This window comes from Heliconius melpomene, chromosome 8, assembly GCF_056956725.1.
Source record: "Heliconius melpomene rosina isolate 202511_hmr_F chromosome 8, ASM5695672v1, whole genome shotgun sequence".
NCBI classification, from domain to species: domain Eukaryota; kingdom Metazoa; phylum Arthropoda; class Insecta; order Lepidoptera; family Nymphalidae; genus Heliconius; species Heliconius melpomene.
The window spans coordinates 3,147,694-3,169,923 of record NC_140396.1 but is presented as its reverse complement, the minus strand read 5'-3'; the positions used below and the strand labels follow the sequence as shown (position 1 = coordinate 3,169,923).

The following is a 22,230-nucleotide window of genomic DNA, read 5'->3' as shown; positions in this document are numbered from 1 at the left end:
TATACATTTAGAAAATATTTATCTGATTCACGTTTTGGCCAACGGTAGCTTTCAGTAGTAAATAAACAACGGAAGCCGTCCGAGATTCGTAAATCATTTGATAGTTACAATTTGAACCTTACATCTAAAGTAATAGATGGTAAATTTATATAGTCAAGTATTAAATCTATATCAAAACCCAAGAGCACAGCAGATCATGCCATGGAGCTCATCTTAGAGAAAAGATCAAAAGCATCACCGCCACGAGATTTTTCTACTTTAGTGGTTCTTTTGAGGTTAAGGCAGACGAGTCTTGCGATTAGATATTTTTTAAAAACAATTCTCTTAGCAGAGGAAGGAAGACGAGCTAGAAGCCAGTTGTGACGTTGGGGCACGAGCGTGCGACTGGCTTTGGGTTCGATTCCCACTCAAGGAAATAAATAGTTTAATATGTTCATTTTCTCGCTCTGGTAACAAAACTGAACTGAAATTTGATATTATTGCTAGAAAACAAAACTAATGCAGATTAGTAAATTATTAATTACTAATTTGATAGTTCAAGCGGGCGAAGTCTTTAGCGGGTCGCTAGTACTATAATAAATATATTATTCCATTTGTTTTACAATAGCAATGTTTACAAGTAGTCATGTCAACTGACTTGTGTAGAAACTACTGTCGACCAGTCAGTCAGTGAGTGAGTAATGTGAATCTGTGAAATCTAAACAAAGCCGAGGATCCATGAACGCGTACGCTTGTTTCCCTTCTGTTTTCTGTTTGTTTTACGAGTCGCTAAGATTTATTTACTTCAACGTCTAACGGGTTCGTGGTTCGCGTTTTATAATTTATAGTGCGCACGCGCAGGCGGCAGCCATGTAAGCAAACTTACTTTGTCTTGTAGTGTTACACGTAAATTGTTTGAAAAGTTTGATTAACTATACTTAAACTATTTTTTTAGCTTAGACATTCAGGCTGTATCCCGCACTTAGAAGTGTAAATAGAGGGAACATGGGAACCTAGTGTTAAAACACTTCCATTCCGATTAAGACACTTCCGTTTACTACTTTCCATCGAATTCGAGATGCATTGCGTATTGGATGGTGGAACTCTACAACGAGATAAAAATATTAAATTTTATTTCCTCAAGAGGATGTCGAACCCAAAACCATCATGTTACAGTAACACGCTCGTGACCCTGCGCCACGACTGGCCTTTATATTCCTACTGTATTACTTATTATTTATATCTAATAGTTATTTTCTCAAGATATATTTTGGAAAGTACAATCAGTTTTACGGGCGGCCTACTTCCATTTAGTTGCGACAACATCCGCTGAGTTACCTTCAGATTTTAAATGGGCCAAATGTATTTTTATCTGATGGCTTCTACTATTCTTATAGGAATAACAATGAAAGTATATGAAAAGGAGTGTAACGTTATTTGTAAATGTTGACTCGTTTCGTAACCTAGCCACGTTTTGTTGAATTAACGGAGTGGTGGTCGTAAATTCTATTATTTGACTTTTTTTTAAATATTTTTTACGGTAATTTCTACTTGTTTGTTTGCCTGTGTTTATTTTAATTAGCTAAGAAATCTATCTTTAATTTTTTAAAGTGTTATTCCTTACTAAGGAATTGGGATTTGAAACTGTGCATCTTGGAAACCATAATCATATTAAATAATCTCTCCCAACACGCAATGCGGCAGAAATCGGCGGAAAATGGAAAACGAAGTGTCGTAACACTAGGAGGTTCCTACGATACAACGTGCAGCTCTTCTTAACTTTTGCTTTGTTAATAACGTTTCTGATAAGAAAAGTTTTATAAAAATAATCATAATTTTGAAGTATTGAAATTATTTTGTTGACTCTCCTATTCTTTAATGTTATTAATAATTTATTGTTAGATGTAACTAAAATAAATGTGACTAATGTCGTCACATTTATTTTAGTTAGTTTAATTAAGGATTTGGCTCAAGGCAAATAATATATTTATCTGTATATATACAGCATTTATTTTGTATTAAAGAAAATCTTTATAGTTCAGTTATAATTGAATAATTGTTAAAAATAAACAAATACATATTCAAAAATATTTAATATTTTCATTTCCATTCCATTTGGTAACGAGGCAAAGCGCGGTGTTGAGTTCTGTCACTCAACAAGTAATACCTAATGAGTTTAGTGGAAATTGGGGAACAATGTGTCACCACTAGGTCCCTACTTTTACCATTTTTTTTTATTGACGTTGTATTGGGCCGTTATTTTAAGCTAGTAGTTTCAGAGACAAAAACGAAAAAAAAAAAATTATAAGCGGAATAAAATTCCGCTTATAATTTTCCAAAAAATATTATAAATGTTCAAAATTAACACGAAATATGTATATACATTATATTTGTTTTTAATAATTGATAAAAATATTTCCTACTCGGTTTCCTCATACGGCCATTAATTTGAAAACTTGTTTTACTAAATATCTTCTACGGCAGGAATTTATGTAGTTATAGCAAATTACAATTAATCTTGTGCAACTTCCTACATGCGATATGTCAATAGATTCAATATGAATTATTATGTCTAGATAGACTAGAGGCCAGACCGACCAGTTGTGGGTTCGATCCCCACTCGAGGAAATGAAACGTCTATGTAAGTTTATATTTTCATTTCTTCGCTCTGCTATGGAGACGAAGGCGGGGTTGAGATCCGCTACTCAACATGCAATACTAGAATTCGTCGGAAAATGGGGACTGGTGTGTCTTAATCAGGTTCCCTCTCCCAGCCCTGTACAGTTATGAACCATCATATCCCACAAGGTAACGTCAACAACACACGTGCTCATTACATAGGATTGCAACACCACGAACTAATTAGACTGGAGTTTATGACGGCATCATTTAGGTTCACTAATTAGATGGAGATAGTCGTCAGTTCATCGACGCTGCCATATATGATGTAGGACAGGAGGCTATTTTTGTATAATATTTATGCGCCTGCGCCGCCGTCTCGACAGCATATTTCAATCATATCTAGACGTAAATTAGCTGTATCCCGCACACATTTATCCCGAACACATGTATCTCGAACACGGCAGGGTAGGTAAACTAAGAGCGAGGGTAAGCAGAGGGAACCTAGTGTTGAGACACTCCGTTCTCCACATTCTGTCGAATTCTAGAGGCATTGCGTGTTGAGTGGTGGAACACAACGCAGCGCTTTGCCTCGACACCATAGCGAATAAATGAAAATATAAATTTAAATAAATATTTCCTTTTCTCGAGTGGGAATCGAACCCACGACCAGTCCATTTTGGAGCACACTTTGTGGCTGACGTCTCGAGTATCATATAATTATTAATCTATATATATAAAAAGACTTGTCCTCACTGACTGAGGTAAGACGCACGCACAGCCGTTATGTGCTGTGCGTAGAAACGTGAAATTTGGACAAATATTTATTTTCGTAATCTGGACATCCACTAAGAAAAGATTTTGAAAAATTTTTACCCTAAAGGGGGTGAAATATGGGTTGAAAGTTTGTATGGAAAAAAATTAAATCTGCACTGATTTTTACAAAATTGTAAATTGAGACTCTTAAAAATATTTAATTGAACATGTGTTTCACGGTTTTTTAGAATTTACCCCCTAAGGGTGCAAAAGCAGGCGAAGCTGCGCGCGTCCGCTCGTATATTTATAAATAAAAAAAATCTTATCTTAAAAAGGCTGATTCATTCTTGTTCGTAAATTTCTCGGAAGGGAACATTAAGAGAGATGAATTAGTGCTATTGACTGCTGTAAATAATGTCGACGTAATCGTATTTTGCAAAAGATCGGACACTTTCGAAGAACTCGCTATCTATCAATTTCGAGTTGCTAAGCGTCTATTTTAAGAAATCAAATGCATAGAATAATTTAGCTGGTTTTTTTTTTCAATTTCACGCTGTATCCCGCAATTAGCAGGTTAGGCAATTAGAACAAAGTGTCAAAATACTCCGTTCTCCATTTGCTTCTAGAATTCGAGATATTTCGTGTTGAATGGCGAAGCTTAATGGCATACTTGGTCAGAGCCGAAAATAATACTTCATTCTCCCGAATTGGGGACTGAACCCACAACCATCACGTACACAGTCAGACGCTGTTCCATTACGCTACTATCGCCTCGTCCTCATTTTAAATCCATATTTAAATGTAATCAATATTTAACTCGTAATGTGTCAATAGTGCAACCATATTAGAATGCCTAAATGATCTGAATAATTAATTAATCTTAAGTCAACAACAGTAATTACGTAAGCTAATTAAAATAGTTAGGACTACCTACTAAGGATAGTGGGGGGGTATTGTGCGTTTCACATTCTATATTAAGGAAGTTTGTCTATAATGGAGTCTGTCTGTATGTGTAAAATAAATAAATAATATGTTATCTAATACATTACCTATACACTTTCAGAAAATATTGACACGCCCGCGGCTTCGCCCGCTTGTACTACAGGACTAAAAAAAAAATTAGCTTCACGCTAAACCCCGCACATAGCAGGGTAGGCAGAAGGAACCTAGTGTTAAGACACTCCGTTCCCCACTTTCTGCCGAATTCTGGAGGTATTGCGTGTCGAGTGGCAGAACTCAACGCCGCGCTTTGCCTCGACAAGCCAAAGCCAAAATTCATTTATTTCATTCCAGTATTTTTTGCGTTGACAACAAAAGATCTGATAAATGGTTTTTTAGGTTCTGGAATGGATATATTAAAAGATTGAATTAGTATTGTTTTATATAGGTATTTTATGTACAAAATTGTCTTTTTACTTTTAATTATCGGTAAAGGTTTGTATAATAAAGATTGCCAAAGCAAACACACGTTATATCTTTTACACATTTTTGCATGTTAAAGTAGAATTTTAGAGGAAAACCATACAAGGATGTGTAAAACTAATTAGCTTAAATCATTAAGTAAATTAATAATAAAATGTTGCAATATTTTTCTAGGAACACGTTGTATCGCTAAATTTAAAACCCCATAGAAAATTAATCATATGGTGACACACAAGTAAGTACCCGTAAGTAGTTTTATATACTTAAAATTTTAAAACTAGAGTCCTAGAGTAGATTCCTATACGTTTTTACCAATTCAAACGACGCACAAACGTGATAAATATATAAATTCATATTATAATGACATTTAGATTTTTTAATAAACCTATTGTTCATATAAACTATTTAATTTAACTAAACCACAAATATTTAAGGTAAAATATATATGTATGACGTAATTGAATTAAATGTACGTATATATTTGTATTAATATATGAACCATTGTGGTATATGACCAGTTGATAGTATTTTTGACATAGCCTTACGTGACACGAAAAACGTTTACTAATAAAATAAACTTAAAAGACTTATATATGGGCATATTTAGAGAATATCTTTTCTGGACTTCAGAGCAAATTTTTTGTTAGTAAAATTTCTGGGCTGGGCACGGCCCACTCGGACTCTATGCCCATCGATTTAAAACCTAAGGTGAAAGTTGATTCCATGTAGGAATTAGAAATTCCAATCAGTGGATATATGGCCATCGACGTGACGAATATGGTAGCTAGTACTTTGACAAGTGGTAACGTGAAACTCGCAAAGTTGATTTTCTAGCATCGAGGTAATACTGTAGTAAGATACTATATTATATTAGTCTTTGAACAGTAACTAGAAAATGTTTTAAACTATGTTACGTAAATTTAAAAAGCTAACACTCGTGGCACAGCACAAGTGTGTGACTGCAAGCACGACTGGTTGGGGGTTCGATCCTCACTCGAGTAAAAGAAATATTTGTTTAAATTTATATTTTCATTTCTTCGTTCTGGCAAGGCAAAAGCACGGAGTTCTAATACTCAATACCCAATTCCTCGAGAATTCGGTGGAAAGTGGGGAACGGAGTGTCTTAACAGTAGGTTCCCTCTGCCTTCCCTGCTGTGTGCGGGATACAGCGTGAAGATGATAAACAGCTCTACGAATGCTATACTTATACACTTGCATAATGGACGTATGTTTTGTCGCGTCTTATTCATTCAAAAAAGACAAATATATAATCTATATATATAAAAGGACTTGTCCTCACTGACTGAGGTAAGACGCGCGCACAGCCGTAACCACTGTGCGTAGAAACGTGAAATTTTGACAGATGTTTACTTTCGTAATCTGGACATCCACTAAGAAGGGATTTTGAAAAATTTTAACCCTAAAGGGGTGAGATAGGGGTTGAAAGTTTGTATGGAAAAAAAATTAAATCAGCACCGATTCTTATAAAACTTGAAATTTAGATTTTTAAAAGTATTTAATTGAATACGTGTTTCATAGTTTTCTAGAATTCTCCCGCTAAGGGTGCAAAAAAGGGGTTGAAAGTTTGTATGGAAAAATTCTTAAATCGCCACAGATTTTTATAAAATTTGAAATTTAGACTCTTAAAAACATTTAATTGAATATGGGTTTCATGGTTTTCTAGAATTCACCCCCTAAGGATGCAAATAAGGGGTTGAAAGTTTGTGTGGAAAAATCTTCAAATCGCCACCGATTTTTATAAAATTTGAAATTTAGACTCTTAAAAATATTTCATTGAACACATGTTTCATGGTTTATTAGAATTCACCCCTAAATAAGCTAGCGAAGCTGCGCGCGTCCGCTAGTTATTCTATATAATTCGAAAGTAACAGCTTGTTGCTACGATATTGTAATAAGTTATACAATTTATATACTTTGAAGCCACTTAGTTCATAGAAACATAATTTTACTTCATAAATCTAAGATTGCTCATCTTAGCTTACCTAATGATGGAGATATGACGTGTTTTATTACATTAGAACTTCAATTTTAAAAGTGACGTAAAGCTACTTTTATGAAATTTCTATTGAAAACTATTTATTAAGTGCTTAATATTGAAAATTATAACACCTTCGTTTTAAATAAAACGTAGAGTATGGTCGACGAGTTGTGGCTACATAGTTAGCAAAAGATAGGCTGCACAGATTTGGTCTTAGAATTTATGTTTCTTTTAATTACTTTATTAACTGCACGCCATGACTCGTCAATCGTGCTATAACGTACTTATTAAAAAGCGCTGATATAATAATATTTTCAAATCAAAATGATTTTAGAATCTTAAATTACTAATCTTAACTTACAATATGTGATAAACACACAACAGTTCTCACTAAGAAAGAAAAATAAATAAATAAAATAAAAATAAATATTAACGTGAGATGCTCAGAGACACCTACCTATAAGAAACTGGACCGCTATTTTAGTAAATATGTCATAAAATTCACGCAGCCGTGGCATAATGTTTTACTACCACCTATAAAATACTGTTTTAGTTTATGTAATACTTAGTACTTACTATACACTAAATTTTATATGAGTTTTTTTGAAATCTTATTGAAAGCGAATGATAATTCTTTTAAATATTGAAGGCGAAGGTTGCCTTCGTGGCTCAAGCTTCAACAGCTTTGAGAAGCGTCTCATCGTAATGCGTCGGATGTGAGTTCGATTTCCACTTGAAGTAATGAATTCGCTCTGGTATCAACGTAAGAAGCGCGACGATGAGTTTAGCCACTAGTACTAGAGAAACTGAAATAAAAGACTAGATACTTATTGACATAGACTAGAGACTTATTGACATAAGAGATCAAATATTACTTTATTTTTGCTTGAAATATAATATGGTCATTTAATTTTTACGTGACTCATCCTATAAATATCTATAAACAGTTTACAGACTCGAATAAATAAAAAATCTTTTGTAAATTACTAAGGGCGCGTGAAATACCTCAACGACATTTTAAAAATAACCTAGTTTCACTATTACAGCAAATATTATATTACTATCTTATAAAAGTTATATACTAGAGACATATATATGTGGACGTTTAAAACAAATAACCAATGAAAATTATAAAGGGCTATTGTTATCTCCAAAGAATTTATGCTTCGGATTTATCTTAAGATTTTAAAGCGGGTTTAATGTTTATATTCTTCACCTTTTAGTTGTCTCTATTAGACAAAGTATGTAAAGGGTATAATAAATCAGGATTCATTTAGAATTTTACGACGAAGTGATTACGATTATACCTTCTTAAATATGGTGGTTCAACGCGCTTAAGTATGACTCACACGACTAGGATTAGTCAGCTAAGAAAGGAAATTAACTTAATAAATAATGGAGATGACAAAAGTATATACTTTGAACTTTATATAATACTAGCGGCCCGCTCGCGGTTTCACCCGCGTGAACTATGTTATTATTAATTTCTGTCTCCATGAGTACCTACGTCCTATAAGTGACGTCCATGCAAAATTTGAGACTCCTAGCATTTGTAGTAACGAAGTTTCATACAAACTTTCATCCCCAAAAACAACCCCTTAGAAGTCGAATATTGCAATTTCCCGTCTTAGCGATCACCTACGTCCTATAAATAACTCCTATGCAAAATTTGAGATTCCTAGCACATGTAGTTTCTGAGATTTCGTGATGAGTGAGTGCCCTTTCGATTTTATATATATAGATATTCTCTGATATAACATATGTATTGTATATTGAGTCCAATTGAGACGCAGGGATACAAGCGTGCTGTAAACACGACAGGTTGTGAGTTCGATTTCAGCCCGATCGGCGGCCGACAGTCGAAGTTCGAGTCCAGAAGGGGATGCCCTTGCTGACTTGAACAATTTCTCCTCCCACCATATAGTTCTTGCTTGCACTTTCTCTGGGACATAACATCCTCTTCCCTACCAAATGGCTAACTGTAAAAGCTAACAGTATTAACTTAAAGTTTGAAAAAAAACCAGGGGTTTGTTGAACTCAACACAACAAAATAGAGAAACAGGAAATATTTTAAACTTTTTAGTCTTGGTTTTTTCAGGTCTTAAAGGAAAACCTTCCACTGTATGGCAAAAAAAGGATAATATTTCTTTATAAGTATTCTGCATAAATAAACTCACTATTTTATTTTCATAAAATATAAAGTGACCAAGCATTCTTATTACATGTTTAGAAAGTTCTCACCAAAAATATTAATGGCTTTGACAAGTTCAAATGCTTAATAATAGTTTTCGAACATAAGCCAACTAAATTATGGATGGCATCGATTCGATGACGTCACGCCAATGCTCACTTTCTACTTCTTTTTTCTTTTATTTAGCAAGCTGTGCTCCTGGGACCGGATGGTCGTGTTTTAGTTTTATTTCAACGCCATTACGTCCTATAATAAATAGATGCTATAAATTCTTTCTAATACGACATCATCTTCGATTCTTGAACTTGAAATAAATATTTCTAGTGCTTTTATGAAATTAAATAGGCATTGTCCATACGCTAGCTCATCAAATTTATTTAATACTAATATATAGATAGGATCTCTTTTTGACATGCTTTCTCCTATTGGGTCTCTTTTCTACCGTATAATCTCCTTCATGTGTTCTCCTTACAAATTGGCGAAGTGACAAGTGCTCAACTGGCACGTTCGAAACGCCATAAACTAAGAACTAAACTGAATGCATCAATTAAATTATATATTTCCTTTTCAGACTTCAAAAAGGACTGGTCAGATCATGCACTATGGTGGCCCACAAGAAACAAGTGGCTGTCTCGTCCAAAACACACCCTAGACCAGTACGGCGTCCACGCAGATGCTGCCCTACATTTTACACCGATGCACAAGCCTATCAGAATTCAATTGCCCGACTTGAGATACATTGATTGTAAAATTGACTTCTCGATCGACACATTTAGTGCGGTGGTACAACTCTGCAAAAGTCTTGGTAAGTTGTTTTCTGAATAAATAAAATAAAAAATCAGTTTCACGCTATATCCCGTACAGCAGGATAGACAGAGGAAACATAGTGTTAAGAGTGGGAAACGGAGTGCGTTTCCCACTTTCCGCCGCACTCTGGAATTCCGCTCTTTTACCTAGGCACCAGAGCGAAAAAATGAAAATACAAATGTAAATAAATATTTCATTTCCTCGAGTGGGGATCGAACCCACTACCGTGGCGTTATAGTCACGCCAAAGTTCCACGGCGCCACGACGGCCTCGCCACATAATAGTAAATTTAGAGGTTTCACGTATACTTGTCGATCCAATATCACCAATAAATAATAACAGTAATAGGAACAAAGAGTTTTAAATATATTTTATAATTTAAACTTCATTTAAATTAAATCTTACTATTGTAACCATTTTAGGAATACGGCATCCAGAAGAACTGTCGCTGTGCTACCCTCTCGAACCTTCCCACCTGAAACAGAACTACCAAAATTTGAAAGAAGCGAAAAAGGTGAAGTCTATCCAGGCCCCGGATACGAATACGTTTATAGCGGCAACAAGAGGCTCGTCGAACAGCCTGGACAGGTCCTTGGCGTGTCCTGCGACGCCGCCACCGCCGCGGTCACTGTCAGCCACCCCAGTTGCTTCACAACAGGTAATATTTCTTATTTTCTTTTCAGTTTCACGCTGTGTCTCGTGTGTAACAGTGTAGACAGAGAAAACCTAGTGTTAAGACACTGTTGCCGACTTTCCGCCGAATTTTCGAGGGATTGTGTGATGAGTGGTGGAAGTAAATTCCGCGCTTTGGTACCAGACCGAAGAAATAAAATATTAATAAATAATAATTAATGCCCCCGAATGGGGAGTACACCCACAAGCGTTGCCACCCTTCGCCACGAAGGCTTCTATATGATAAATATTGAAGATATTAATTTTATTGACATCGTGGTGTTAAAAATTGATTTTACAATTATCCCTTTCAGAATGGCACTCTCCGCCGCTACGGGGGCCATATCTACAGCACACAAAGCGACGGCTCAAGTGACGGGGGGTACTGCGGGACACCCCCGCGGGCGGCTTCGATGGACGCATTGGACTCTCTCGCGGAACTCTCCTTGGCAGACTCTCCTCTTGAACCGGACAGTCAGTCACGAGAGTCGCTGTTGACGCCCAAATCCTTGATGGAACGCGCTAGGATGAATGTTGGGTAAGTTTGCTTAAAAAACCCGTCGCGGCAAAGCTGGAAATATAACGATTGTGGGTTCGATTCTCACGCGAGGGAATGATTAATTTCTTTATAACATTTAGATTTAAATCTAAAAATTTCAAACTTAGATAAAGTGAATAGAAAAAGGTGACATCGTGAGTTAGTGAAGCCATAAAATAATTTTGTTTGTTTGTAGAAATCAATTGGATCTTCTCAATTATTGTTTGTTCTCAATTTTTGTCCACGCCTTGATTGCAGTAACTTGTTTTTTGTCTGTTAATTGCATTAACTTTTTCTCGACTTTGGTCGTAATTAGTGAGCATTTCAGATATGTAAAAAATGTAAGCATTTATATGAGTATTTTTTATAAAACACAAGTTTTTGCAATTACGATATAAATATGAAATGAAATAAATAAATATATCCTGCATTTTTATTGACAGTTTGTTTTTCTTTTTATTATAAAAAACATAATTGCGCGCGCCATTATATGGTACCTTTAGATTGTAACATTGCCTTGCTCGTTTTGAATTATTATTTATTAATTTTGTTTATTGTTTTGTATTTGGAAAACTAGAGAAATGCGCAATGGGTTAGCTTCTGGTTGATGGTGATGGGCATGGGTTCGATCATTAATTTTTTGGCATTCATTTCGCGAAAAGTGGGACACGGAGTGTCTTAACACTGGGTTTCCTCTGTCTTCCCTGCTGTATGCAGGATACAACCTGATAGAATAATTAACATGTGCGATTGTTCCAATTTATACATAATTCTAATCGATCATTAATTCTCAGTTGGCTAGATTCATCACTCTCAGTCATGGAGCAGTACGTACGCGAATGGGATACACTACAACTTCGCTTCAAATTCTATTCTTTCTTCGACCTGACCCCGAGAGCTCAGGACGCGCCGAGATTGAACCAGCTGTACCAGCAGGCTCGTTGGCAGATACTGAACCAAGAGGTGCATTGTACGGAGGAGGAAATGCTGCTTTTTGCTGCTTTACAGGTAATATATTGGTCTTTACGCAATTTTCAAGAACTTGAGAGAACATGCATGTACTAAATATCTGATTTCTCTCCTTTGCCTTGGGCTATTTCTTAGTATTATTGATTTAAATTCTTTTAAATTGCACATACTCACTGTATTCAAATATTATGCCAATATTTTTAAAATTTTGTTTTTTTTTTCGCGTATTGTTTTGTTAACAGGCAAATCAATTTATATGTAATAATAATACACACTGACACTCCTTCCTTCATTTATTTAGAAATTGAATAGTTCAAAATAAAGTAGCAATACTAAATATTAAGAATTATGTAAATTATGATTATTGAAATTATTAAAAAAATTCCAGCTACAAATCGAACTCCAGACGCTAGCCGGAGGTGGAGTGGATGCCAACGACGGCTCAGCATCTGCTGCTGCACCAGAGGACGACATAGATGCAGCCCTCAGTGAGCTGCAGGTGCAGCTGGAGGGAGGGCCACCCGCGCGCCCCGACATCACTCACGTGCCAGAGTTAGCTGGTTACTTGAAATATAGAGGGTAAGATTTTTTTATATTAAAGAACAAAGAAAAAGATTACATAGACATATTGTTGATTATTTTATTCAAATGTTTATATAAGTATCCTTATCAGAAATGACAGTTTATTATTGTTTTATTATAATTATGTATATTTTTTAAATAATAATGATGATTACTTTACTTTAAATATTAATTATCATTTTTATTTACGTATTTATTTTATTTATTTATATTTTATATCCCGGCGACGCGCATAGGATGTGCCACAGCGATAACTGTATGATCGCGTAAGATCCGTTTTGTTTATCCCCGTACAAAGCATGGAAGTTTATATGTTTATATATATTATATTTTCGTTAACTTAATTTTACACTTTCTTAAGTTTGTTCAGAATCTCGATAACTCAGTAATTTTCTTAATGTACCTATATCTATTACATTTTCGTTTATAATTGTTATTTTTGTTTGTAATTTTCAAGGATAAAAAGTAGTAAAATTTTCTTCAATATTTCAATTTTGATTATTTATAATTATCATTCTTTCTAATATGTAAAATATTTTATTTTAGTATACATTTTCAGTCCATTGATAAATTAAAGTTTTACTTATGTATTAAGCAATATAAATTTTAATTTTTTTATCGTACAAACAAGTAACAAAATATGAGTATATAATATGTTGGTTTATGGTGTTCAGTAAATAACTCTGTGTTTATTTAATACTTGTACATAATCATCTTATAATATATTCTGTTTATTAATGTATCTTTTACGGTATATATACATTTTTTTAATATTTTATTATATAAATTCACAATAGAACTTAATAAGCAAACTTCCTCATAATAAATTGCAGATTTTCACCCATGTCACGTTTATAGGGATGATCCTAGTGTTAAGACATTCTTCATTCTCTATGTTCATCTTACCGGACTGACGACTGACTTAAAACATTTAAATAGGGAATCTAGTGTCAAAACACTTCACTTTCCGCCGAACTTAAGCTTTTTGTAGATCTCGTATATAGAAATTCATAAATCCCTTCTTCCAGTCGTCAACGTTTCACCCTACGCGCCTACAAACGCGGTTGGGTGTCGTGTCGTGATGGAGTATTGCGTATACACTCGTCTCAAGAAGCCGCCGCTAAAGGCGATACGCCGTCTTACGCGGTTGAATTACGTGGTGCTGAGGTACGTATTGTTTTGTTAAGTATTATAATGTAGATAATGTTTGAGGTAGGATTTAAACTCATATTTCATATATTAAACAATAAAGAATGAATAAATTATAGAGTTAAATGTCCCTACCTGGTTAAGATTATACCTAATTGTATTTGTATTATTATAATTTAAGTTCTTCACTCGTATTTAAAAGTCTTTTAGAAAAATAATAAAAAATAAAATGAAACGAAATTACGACCATTTAGTTTTAGAAATAACCCTTACCCAAATATAAGCCATCGTTAGTTAGTTCAATAAACTTTTAAAAAAAAAACAATTCTTACAGGTGACCCCAGACGCACACCCTGCCTCAGGCAGATACGGCATAAAGCTGGAGGTGCCTTCTGAAGACACAATGCACGAAATGTGGCTTAAATGTGAAAATGTAAGCAAAAATAATAATAAATGCGTTTTTCACTAAATAAATGTTATGTATACAATCTGGTTTAGTTGGCATATGTATTGAAAACCGTACTAGAACAAACTGTATCACAGCCGCCAGCATCGTTGCCGTACGATATTTTGAATCGCATTTTAATCTACTTTAAAAATTAATTACAATCAAAGCACTATTTAAAATCTATTACATACTTGTCACGAAAACGTTATGGCTTAGTGTTCAGAGCATTCGGACGGGTACCAAGAGGCGCGGGTTCAAATCTCGCTATTATAATTATATATAATCTACAAATAAATTAACACGCAAATCAAACCACAGGAAGACGAATACGCAGAATGGGTTGCGGCGTGTCGTCTAGGGGCCAGAGGGCGTTCCCTCGCAGACGCGGCTTTCACGGCCGAAGCTGCGGGAGTGCGGGCCTTACTTGCTTTACAAAGACCACAACCAGCGGCTGCTTTAAACCAACATAGTTTACCCCATTTGGACCATTTGCAGCCCGAGAACTATCTTGCGCCGAGGTTCTTGAAGAAACTGAAGGGAAAAGTGAGTATTGGTTTAAGTTTAAGGTCATATTTAGTTCTTGGGCCGTAGCAGTGGAAGCTGCTGGACTATGAGTTTTTTACTTGCGTTATATCTTTACTGAAGTGAACAATAAGCCTTGCTATACTTTTTAAATGCTGCCTCCCAACGATCACAACCAGTTTGTTTTCTAACCTAATCTAAATCATTTAAAATCAAACCAATATTCATAGCACCAGACATATTGTATTCCATCTTCCCAACTATGCTACTATGCTGTTTACGGTACTGTGTAAATTACATAAATTTTTTAAAATATTTTTAAAGTATTATTCCCCTATGAAGTAAGAAAAATATTTTTGAATATTGTTGAAATAAAAACACAAAAAAAATTGTTCTAAAATTTATTTTAAAAAATGCTATAATCAATTGTTTATATGTTTCCTATAAAGTAATTACATACACCGCCACTTGCACTATAAAATAATCATAAAATAAAATTATACTCATTCTTACATTCTCTAACATTTCAGTTTACACAAAGAGTACTAGAGAGTCACGCCAACGTCAAAGATCTTCCTTTACTAGAAGCAAAACTCCAATACATAAAAACATGGCAGAATCTACCAGACTACGGCCAAACATTATTTGTGGTGCGTTTCATGGGGCACCGCAAAGATGAAATTATTAGCATCGCGAACAACCGCATTATGCGACTTGACCCTAATACCGGAGACCATATTAAGACTTGGCGTTATAGTACCATGAAGGTATGTATTGGATTTTTTTGACTTTTGATGTAACATTTTCTATTTTAAAATGGTTTAGAAATAATATATTGAGTTATATTACTATAAGAACAGAAAAACGTGTATATTTAAATATTCCCTAATGATGATGTGTAGTTGTGTACTGTCAGACACTTAACTGTACTTTTTCATGACCGTGTCTAGAACAATCTAATCGCCAAGTATAAAATAAGGAAATATGACGGTAGCCGCACAAATAAGACAAACAAGTAAAAAAAAACACGAACATCATGTGATGTAATATTTAGAAAACTTTACAACATTCTACATTTAATAAAAAAAATCTATAATTCCAGGCGTGGAACGTGAATTGGGAAATAAAACACATGATGGTGCAATTCGAAGAGGGCAACATTATATTCTCAGTACAATCAGCTGATTGCAAAGTGGTCCACGAATTCATTGGTGGCTATATATTCTTATCTATGAGATCTAAAGACGCAAATCAAACCCTCGACGAGGAATTATTCCACAAACTGACAGGAGGATGGACGTAAATTGAGAAAAAAACAAACTATTTATTTTTTATCTATATATATGATATAGATTATATATTTCCTGGGACGAACGGTAAATGTGCCTTGGAATTTCAAATGGCTCTATTTAATAGTAATTTTAATTTTGGACATGTTTACCATTTCTTTTATAAGTTTTTAAAAATAATGGCACAATAATAATAATAAAAAAAATAATTAACTATAAATTATAATGTTTTAAGGTCGTCACAAGAAAAGTTAAGAATAATATGGTATTTTTCTATTAATATAATGAATTTAAATATTTTATTTAATATAGATGTATTAATAGTAGTGCTTCCATACGCATATACCATTGCCAAATGTAATATTGACGCGGGTTTGTATTTGTTTATGCGATATTTTGCATTTTAAAAATTATGAAATACGGCGGTTGTGGATTTGACTCCCTTCTGCGGAAATTAATTATTTTCATTTCTTTACTCTGTAAGTATACAAAGCATGGCACTAAGTACCGCCACTCAACATGTGTTGCCTTGAAAATTGGAATGGAACATCTTAACACTAGGTTCCCTACCCAGCCATATTCATTCATTATTATCTTTATATATGCATATCGCATAAGCAAAATTTTAACCTTTCCAGATTCTATATACAGTTTCTAATTATATAATTATTATTACTTTATTTAATGTCAATTATAATAATTTTAGAATATTAAGATGCATAGGAGATGAGCTTTTATCTTTTAGATTATATGATAAGCCGCCACATTTAATATTTCAAATCAGTTCCAAACAATAAAAAATGATTCAATATTAAATATATGAAATTAATAGTTAGTTTCAAAATAAAGACTAAAAGTTCAAACATTTAACATGGTGCTTTAAACATGTAGAAATGACGTGGCCTTAATGTTCTTAAGAGATTAATATTCACTTTCGCTGTTTAAGTATATATATTGTAAATAACGTTTCTCTCGGAAATATGTATACAATTATTCTTATATAGACACTATGGGAAGCAGGTTCAATTCCTGCTTAAATTTTTATATGTAATTATCTAAATTAAATTAGGTTAACCAACATTAAATAAAAATAAAATTAGATTGCATATATTTGCTTGTATACCTATGAAATGCAAAGATTTTATATACTGATTGTTGACTGCTAGTCTCTGAACTGCATGAAATGCTATCTAAACATAACATATATTAACAATTCAAAATATTTTAATCTTATTGTACAAATGTATGTACACTAATAAAAAAAAGTTAGTATGTTTGTAAATGAATGTCGAAATAAATGTACATTAATAACATCTTTGTTTAATTATTTTAAATCTTACACATTTAATATACCTATTGACAATATTTAGCACAGATTTTTCAAACTTATTTAAAATTATAAAGCTTCTAATGACAACCAATTTTATTGTGTATAATTCTAGATAATTGAGCGAGAAGGTGAAAATACTTTATCCCCTTTCCTGAGTAGGAATTGAACCCGCAACCAGACTGTAAATGCGTCATTTATAGTCTGACACTATGCTTCTACAATACAAAGACATCTTGACGACTTGACGTATAATTTTACATAAACAACATTTTTACGAAATAAACTTAAAAAAATATCACAAAACAATAATTTTAATTTGATTCTGAATATCTTGTCAAATATTTATAATGATATTGAGAAAGTTCCCTATACAATGGTGGTAACGTCATGGCTAGAGCACAGGAACCCGCTACATCATTCACCCTAAGAAAAGTGTTAGATTGTTTGAAAAGAACTACTGGCTTCTTTTCTTTAACATCCTCATTGAATTGTTCAACTGCCAACATGTCAGATTGTCCACACACTGTTCTTGTAAATACTAAAAGGTTATTACCTAAAAAAATGTTTCGATTACTTCTTTAAGTAAAATGTAGATTTTCACTAATAATATAAGAAAGCAGACTTTTTTATTTGAAACACAAACCTAAGGAAACAGCGATAATTTTTTTTTATGTTAGTTCATATTTTATTAATGAAAGCTACATCATTTTTCTCAAAAAACAAAAAAAATAATTTGATCCATTTAGATAAAATGGAAACTGGGTGTAGTAACTTTCACCCTTTATTAGTGAAATGTAAAAACATTGAAATTTTACAGTAACTTCAAGCAACATATTAATAATATTGAACAATATAATTCTTACCAATGTTACACAAAGTGGCTGGAAGACTTGAAAAATAAGCAACTAATTCAAGTGTATTATCAACATCTGGTCTAAATCTGTACAGATGACTAAAGTAGCCTTGTATACAGTAGATATAATCTTTGAAAGACCTAATGCAACTCATTCTTATTTGTGTTCCCACAATATTTCTCCAACAATCCGTTGCACCGGTATCTTCATAGCGGAATATATTTTTCTGTCCGGCAGCATAGACCATATTATTGTGGGTGCACACGGCCGGATTTTGTATTGCATCTGGCAATTTGGCTATTTTTCTATATGATCTTTGTTTTAGATCGTAGATTATGGCTGTTTCCAGTACTACCCTGTAATTATATCATTTTGGTTTAATTTAGATTCGCGCACACGGTAGTGTAGGTAAAACTTGGAAACCTAGTGTAAAGACACTTTGTTCCCGTTAAGATACTTCCATTTTCCGCCAAATTCTCGAGAAATTGCATGTTGAGCGGCGGACCACATTGCCGCGCTTTGCATCAGAGCGAGGAAACGAAAATATTAAATATTTCATTCCCCAGAGTGGGACTCGAACACACAACCGTCATGTATAGTGGCACGCTTCGTGCCCCGACACCCCAACAACGACTATTATTATTATGTAAAAAAATATGATGGATTTTTTAATCTCTATTTTGCATATAGCATGCATACAGAGGGAACCGTGTTTTAAAGTAAAACATTCCATTTTACACTTACTGCCTCAATTTGAGACTCCATGCAGTGTGGCTGAGTGATAACTAAAAGCCCCATACAACCATTACTTACAGTAGACACTGTCCCTCTGCACAAAAATATTGAATATTGCCTCAGAAAATATTGTGTAAAAATGAAAATTAATAAAAAATATAATAAACAGATTTTTTAAAAAGAAAATTTTTCAAAAATCATGTCATGTGCAAGGCACTGACCTAAACCCACCTACTCCTCCAACAATATACAATAAGTCGCCAACAACTGCTAACCCTGCATGTCTCCTTGGCGGTAAGTCAACACCATGTCTGGTCCATTCCTGCTTCAAAGTATCATACACTTTAACATCCTTCATAAATATCCCAGTGCCTCTGCCATGTTCTCCACATACAATCACTAGTTTAGTCAATCCCCATGAAATAATACTCCAACCCCATAAATTCTTCTCAGATACTTCTAGCCATTGCTCAAAACCTTTATCATTATCATACTTATACATATAATGCGGTAGGAGCTCTGGTTTAGAATTCTTAATAACCCACATTGGCACAACTGGAGTATATTTTAATAGACGAGACTTACTATTCTTTACTATATTTTTGGTTTCCGCCCAAACTCTTTCAGTAAACTTTTCACACAATTCATTTTTCTTGTCATCTAAAATTGACTCATTTATTTCTAATTCATTACTTGACAATTCATACATGCAATCCACAACTTTAAATGCTAAGCTATTCTCAAATTCAGATGCAGCTTTTTTAATTTCATTCATATCATGATTCAATGTTCTTTTAAAATCTAAGCATCCAAGGATAATTAAAAGTGCATCAGCTCCTGTCTCATTATTTAAAATCCATTTGAGACCAAACATAAACACATCCAATTCCCTTTGAGCATCTATATATGGATGAGATAAATACCAAGCTAGTTTGTGGATTGAAGGAACATATTCAGGTTTCATACACTTAAAAGAATAAAGTCCATATGCAGCTGAATATTGTTCTAACTTAGAATAAGAACAGTTCTCTGCCATTGCCATTATTTCCATCCAATTAGAATCACATAGTTGTATCTCGAGCACATACTCAATCTGTTTAATTAATTCCGTTATTTGAAGAAAGTTTGCAGCAACTGCTATGTCGCCAATAGTAGCCAGAGAATATTCACTAAGATCTATTAAGCCCATGTTCATATATTGTAAAATAATATTCATTGTATTGGGATCCAGCATCTAGAAAACAATTATTTGTTTTTTAGATTTAGGTCATAACATGTATCAGTTTAAGCAAATATAACTGGTAAAAATAAACAATTTGAAAATTTGTATTATTTTAAAAATTGTAATATAAATTGTCGTGCAATTAACTTACATCAATGGATATCACATTCAGTTGATCTTCTACGTAATTACCGCTAAACATTGCACGAAAATAATCGCTGTATTCACATAAAGTTTCCTTTTTAACTTGAAAAACTTTGTCACGGATTCGTAATGAGATATCGCCCATGTTTACAAACTAAAAATATTTAATGAAAAGAGTTTATGATTGTTGTAAATTTTATATAATAAATAGTTTTAAAAATATATGCTTTTTTTATTTTCATTTGCCTCAATCCCCGGACCTCGAACTAAAACTAACTATTAAAGAGAGCCGATTGTTAACCGTCAAATTGACGTAAAACATCGACTAGATATAAAATCGGTAAATTATTAAATTAAAAAAAAATGGTAATGGCCAAAAATTTGAATCTGAATACAAAAATCGACTTTTATTGAATTAAAAAATTTATATTCTAAATAAATTCCTATAACTTCTGGTATAATTTGGAAAATTTTAAATATTTATTTTCTTATAATTCAAACATTTATATACACTTAGGAGACTTCTGTGCTACAAATGTCAACTGTCAAATATAGTACTGCAATGTGTCAATGTCGCTGTCAATGTCATTTTGACATCCCGCTCTTTTCATTTTGTTATTAAGTTACTAATTTAAGCGGGAAGACATATTTGGCCCTCATATACTTGAGGTTACACGTGTTGTAGTCGATGTGATTTGTTACTAGGTTGTTAATAGATAATTATTAGCAAATTATAAAGTAATTTAAATGTTTTAATTAATAAATATTGTGAATTGGATAAAAGAGCTGCTATAATTAACACTGAGTAAATACCTATATGTGTTTTCGAATGTTATTGGTGTTTTATATAAGTTTCTAGTTATATAAACTTCAGTTTATAGTTATTTTGATTTTTAATAAATAAGATTGTATTTGTAACATTAGTGTTGTGTAGTTTTCTTTTGATATTTCACTTCTGAAACCTAATTTCAGAAGTGGGATACCTATCTAAGCCCATCAGGCCAGATCCTTGTACCTTATAATTTTGTTATTTTTGTGAAAGCAAATAAAACACCAGTTTCATCATTTCTCTTTTCTTAAATTATTTATTGCCTATATAGAAATACAGTGTTAAATATGGGTGATGCTGGAAGTAAATCACAAAACAAATCACGTCGACCGGACACGACACGTGGTCGCGGTTAGCGAGATAGGTTAAGTTATTTGAAAGCCATGTTATGAGACTCGAGCGCTAAGGGTGTCTCGAGCGCTCGCGCTGGTGCTTTCATGGTGCTGTTGCAGGACATTCATGCCGCCGCCGTGCCGCTATGAGGTGCTTCTGCTCCCATGACAAGTGACGCGTCCCCGCGCGTCTCTGTGTACCTCTGCTGGCGACGTGCGACGCTTTTCTGCGCGTCTTGGTGTGCCTCTGCACGCCCTCAGCTCGCGATGCGCGACGCTTACCTGAGCGTCTTGGTGTGCCTCTGCACGCCCTCAGCTCGCGATGCGCGACGCTTTCCTGCGCGTCTTGGTGTGCCTCTGCACGCGCTCAGCTCGCGATGCGCGACGCTTTCCTTCGCGTCTTGGTGTGCCTCTGCACGATCTCAGCTCGCGATGCGCGACGCTTTCCTGCGCGTCATGGTGTGCCTCTGCACGCGCTCAGCTCGCGATGCGCGACGCTTTCCTGCGCGTCTTGGTGTGCCTCTGCACGCGCTCAGCTCGCGATGCGCGACGCTTACCTGGGCGTCTTGGTGTGCCTCTGCACGCCCTCAGCTCACGATGTGCGACGCATTCCTGCGCATCTTGGTGTGCGTCTGCACACCCTCTGCTCGCAATATGAGATGCGTCTGCGAGACTGCTTGTGATGCGGTCCCCGCGCATATCTGCGCGCCACTGCTCTCGATGCGGTCCCCGCGCATATCTGCGCGCCACTGCTCTCGATGCGGTCCCCGCGCGTATCTGCGCGCCTCTGATACTGATGAGCGACGCGTCCCCGCACGTGTATGCGCGCAGAAGCGCGACGC

The 22,230-nt window shown here is 34.5% G+C and overlaps 2 protein-coding genes across 2 annotated transcripts in view; one reads left to right on the top strand and one right to left on the bottom strand.

Annotated features, from left to right (window-relative positions):
- Positions 1–17,255, top strand: part of LOC146536687 (unc-112-related protein-like) — a 44,440-nt gene extending 27,185 nt beyond the window's left edge. The window contains exons 2-11 of the mRNA XM_085188992.1: positions 9,536–9,771; positions 10,196–10,431; positions 10,760–10,983; positions 11,778–11,991; positions 12,341–12,531; positions 13,563–13,701; positions 14,018–14,116; positions 14,450–14,674; positions 15,184–15,420; positions 15,756–17,255. Coding sequence (XP_085045118.1) covers positions 9,536–9,771; positions 10,196–10,431; positions 10,760–10,983; positions 11,778–11,991; positions 12,341–12,531; positions 13,563–13,701; positions 14,018–14,116; positions 14,450–14,674; positions 15,184–15,420; positions 15,756–15,956 — 2,002 coding nt within the window. The 3' untranslated portion in view covers positions 15,957–17,255. The remainder of the gene's footprint in view (positions 1–9,535; positions 9,772–10,195; positions 10,432–10,759; positions 10,984–11,777; positions 11,992–12,340; positions 12,532–13,562; positions 13,702–14,017; positions 14,117–14,449; positions 14,675–15,183; positions 15,421–15,755) is intronic.
- LOC146536686 (kelch-like protein 26) lies at positions 17,251–20,513 on the bottom strand. Its single transcript, XM_085188993.1, has 4 exons — positions 20,235–20,513; positions 19,083–20,095; positions 18,136–18,482; positions 17,251–17,825 (listed from the first exon to the last, which is right to left on the bottom strand). The coding sequence occupies exons 1-4, from the start codon at positions 20,370–20,372 to the stop codon at positions 17,584–17,586; spliced, it is 1,740 nt and encodes a 579-aa protein (XP_085045119.1). The 5' UTR covers positions 20,373–20,513; the 3' UTR covers positions 17,251–17,583.
- Positions 20,514–22,230: the final 1,717 nt, after the last annotated feature.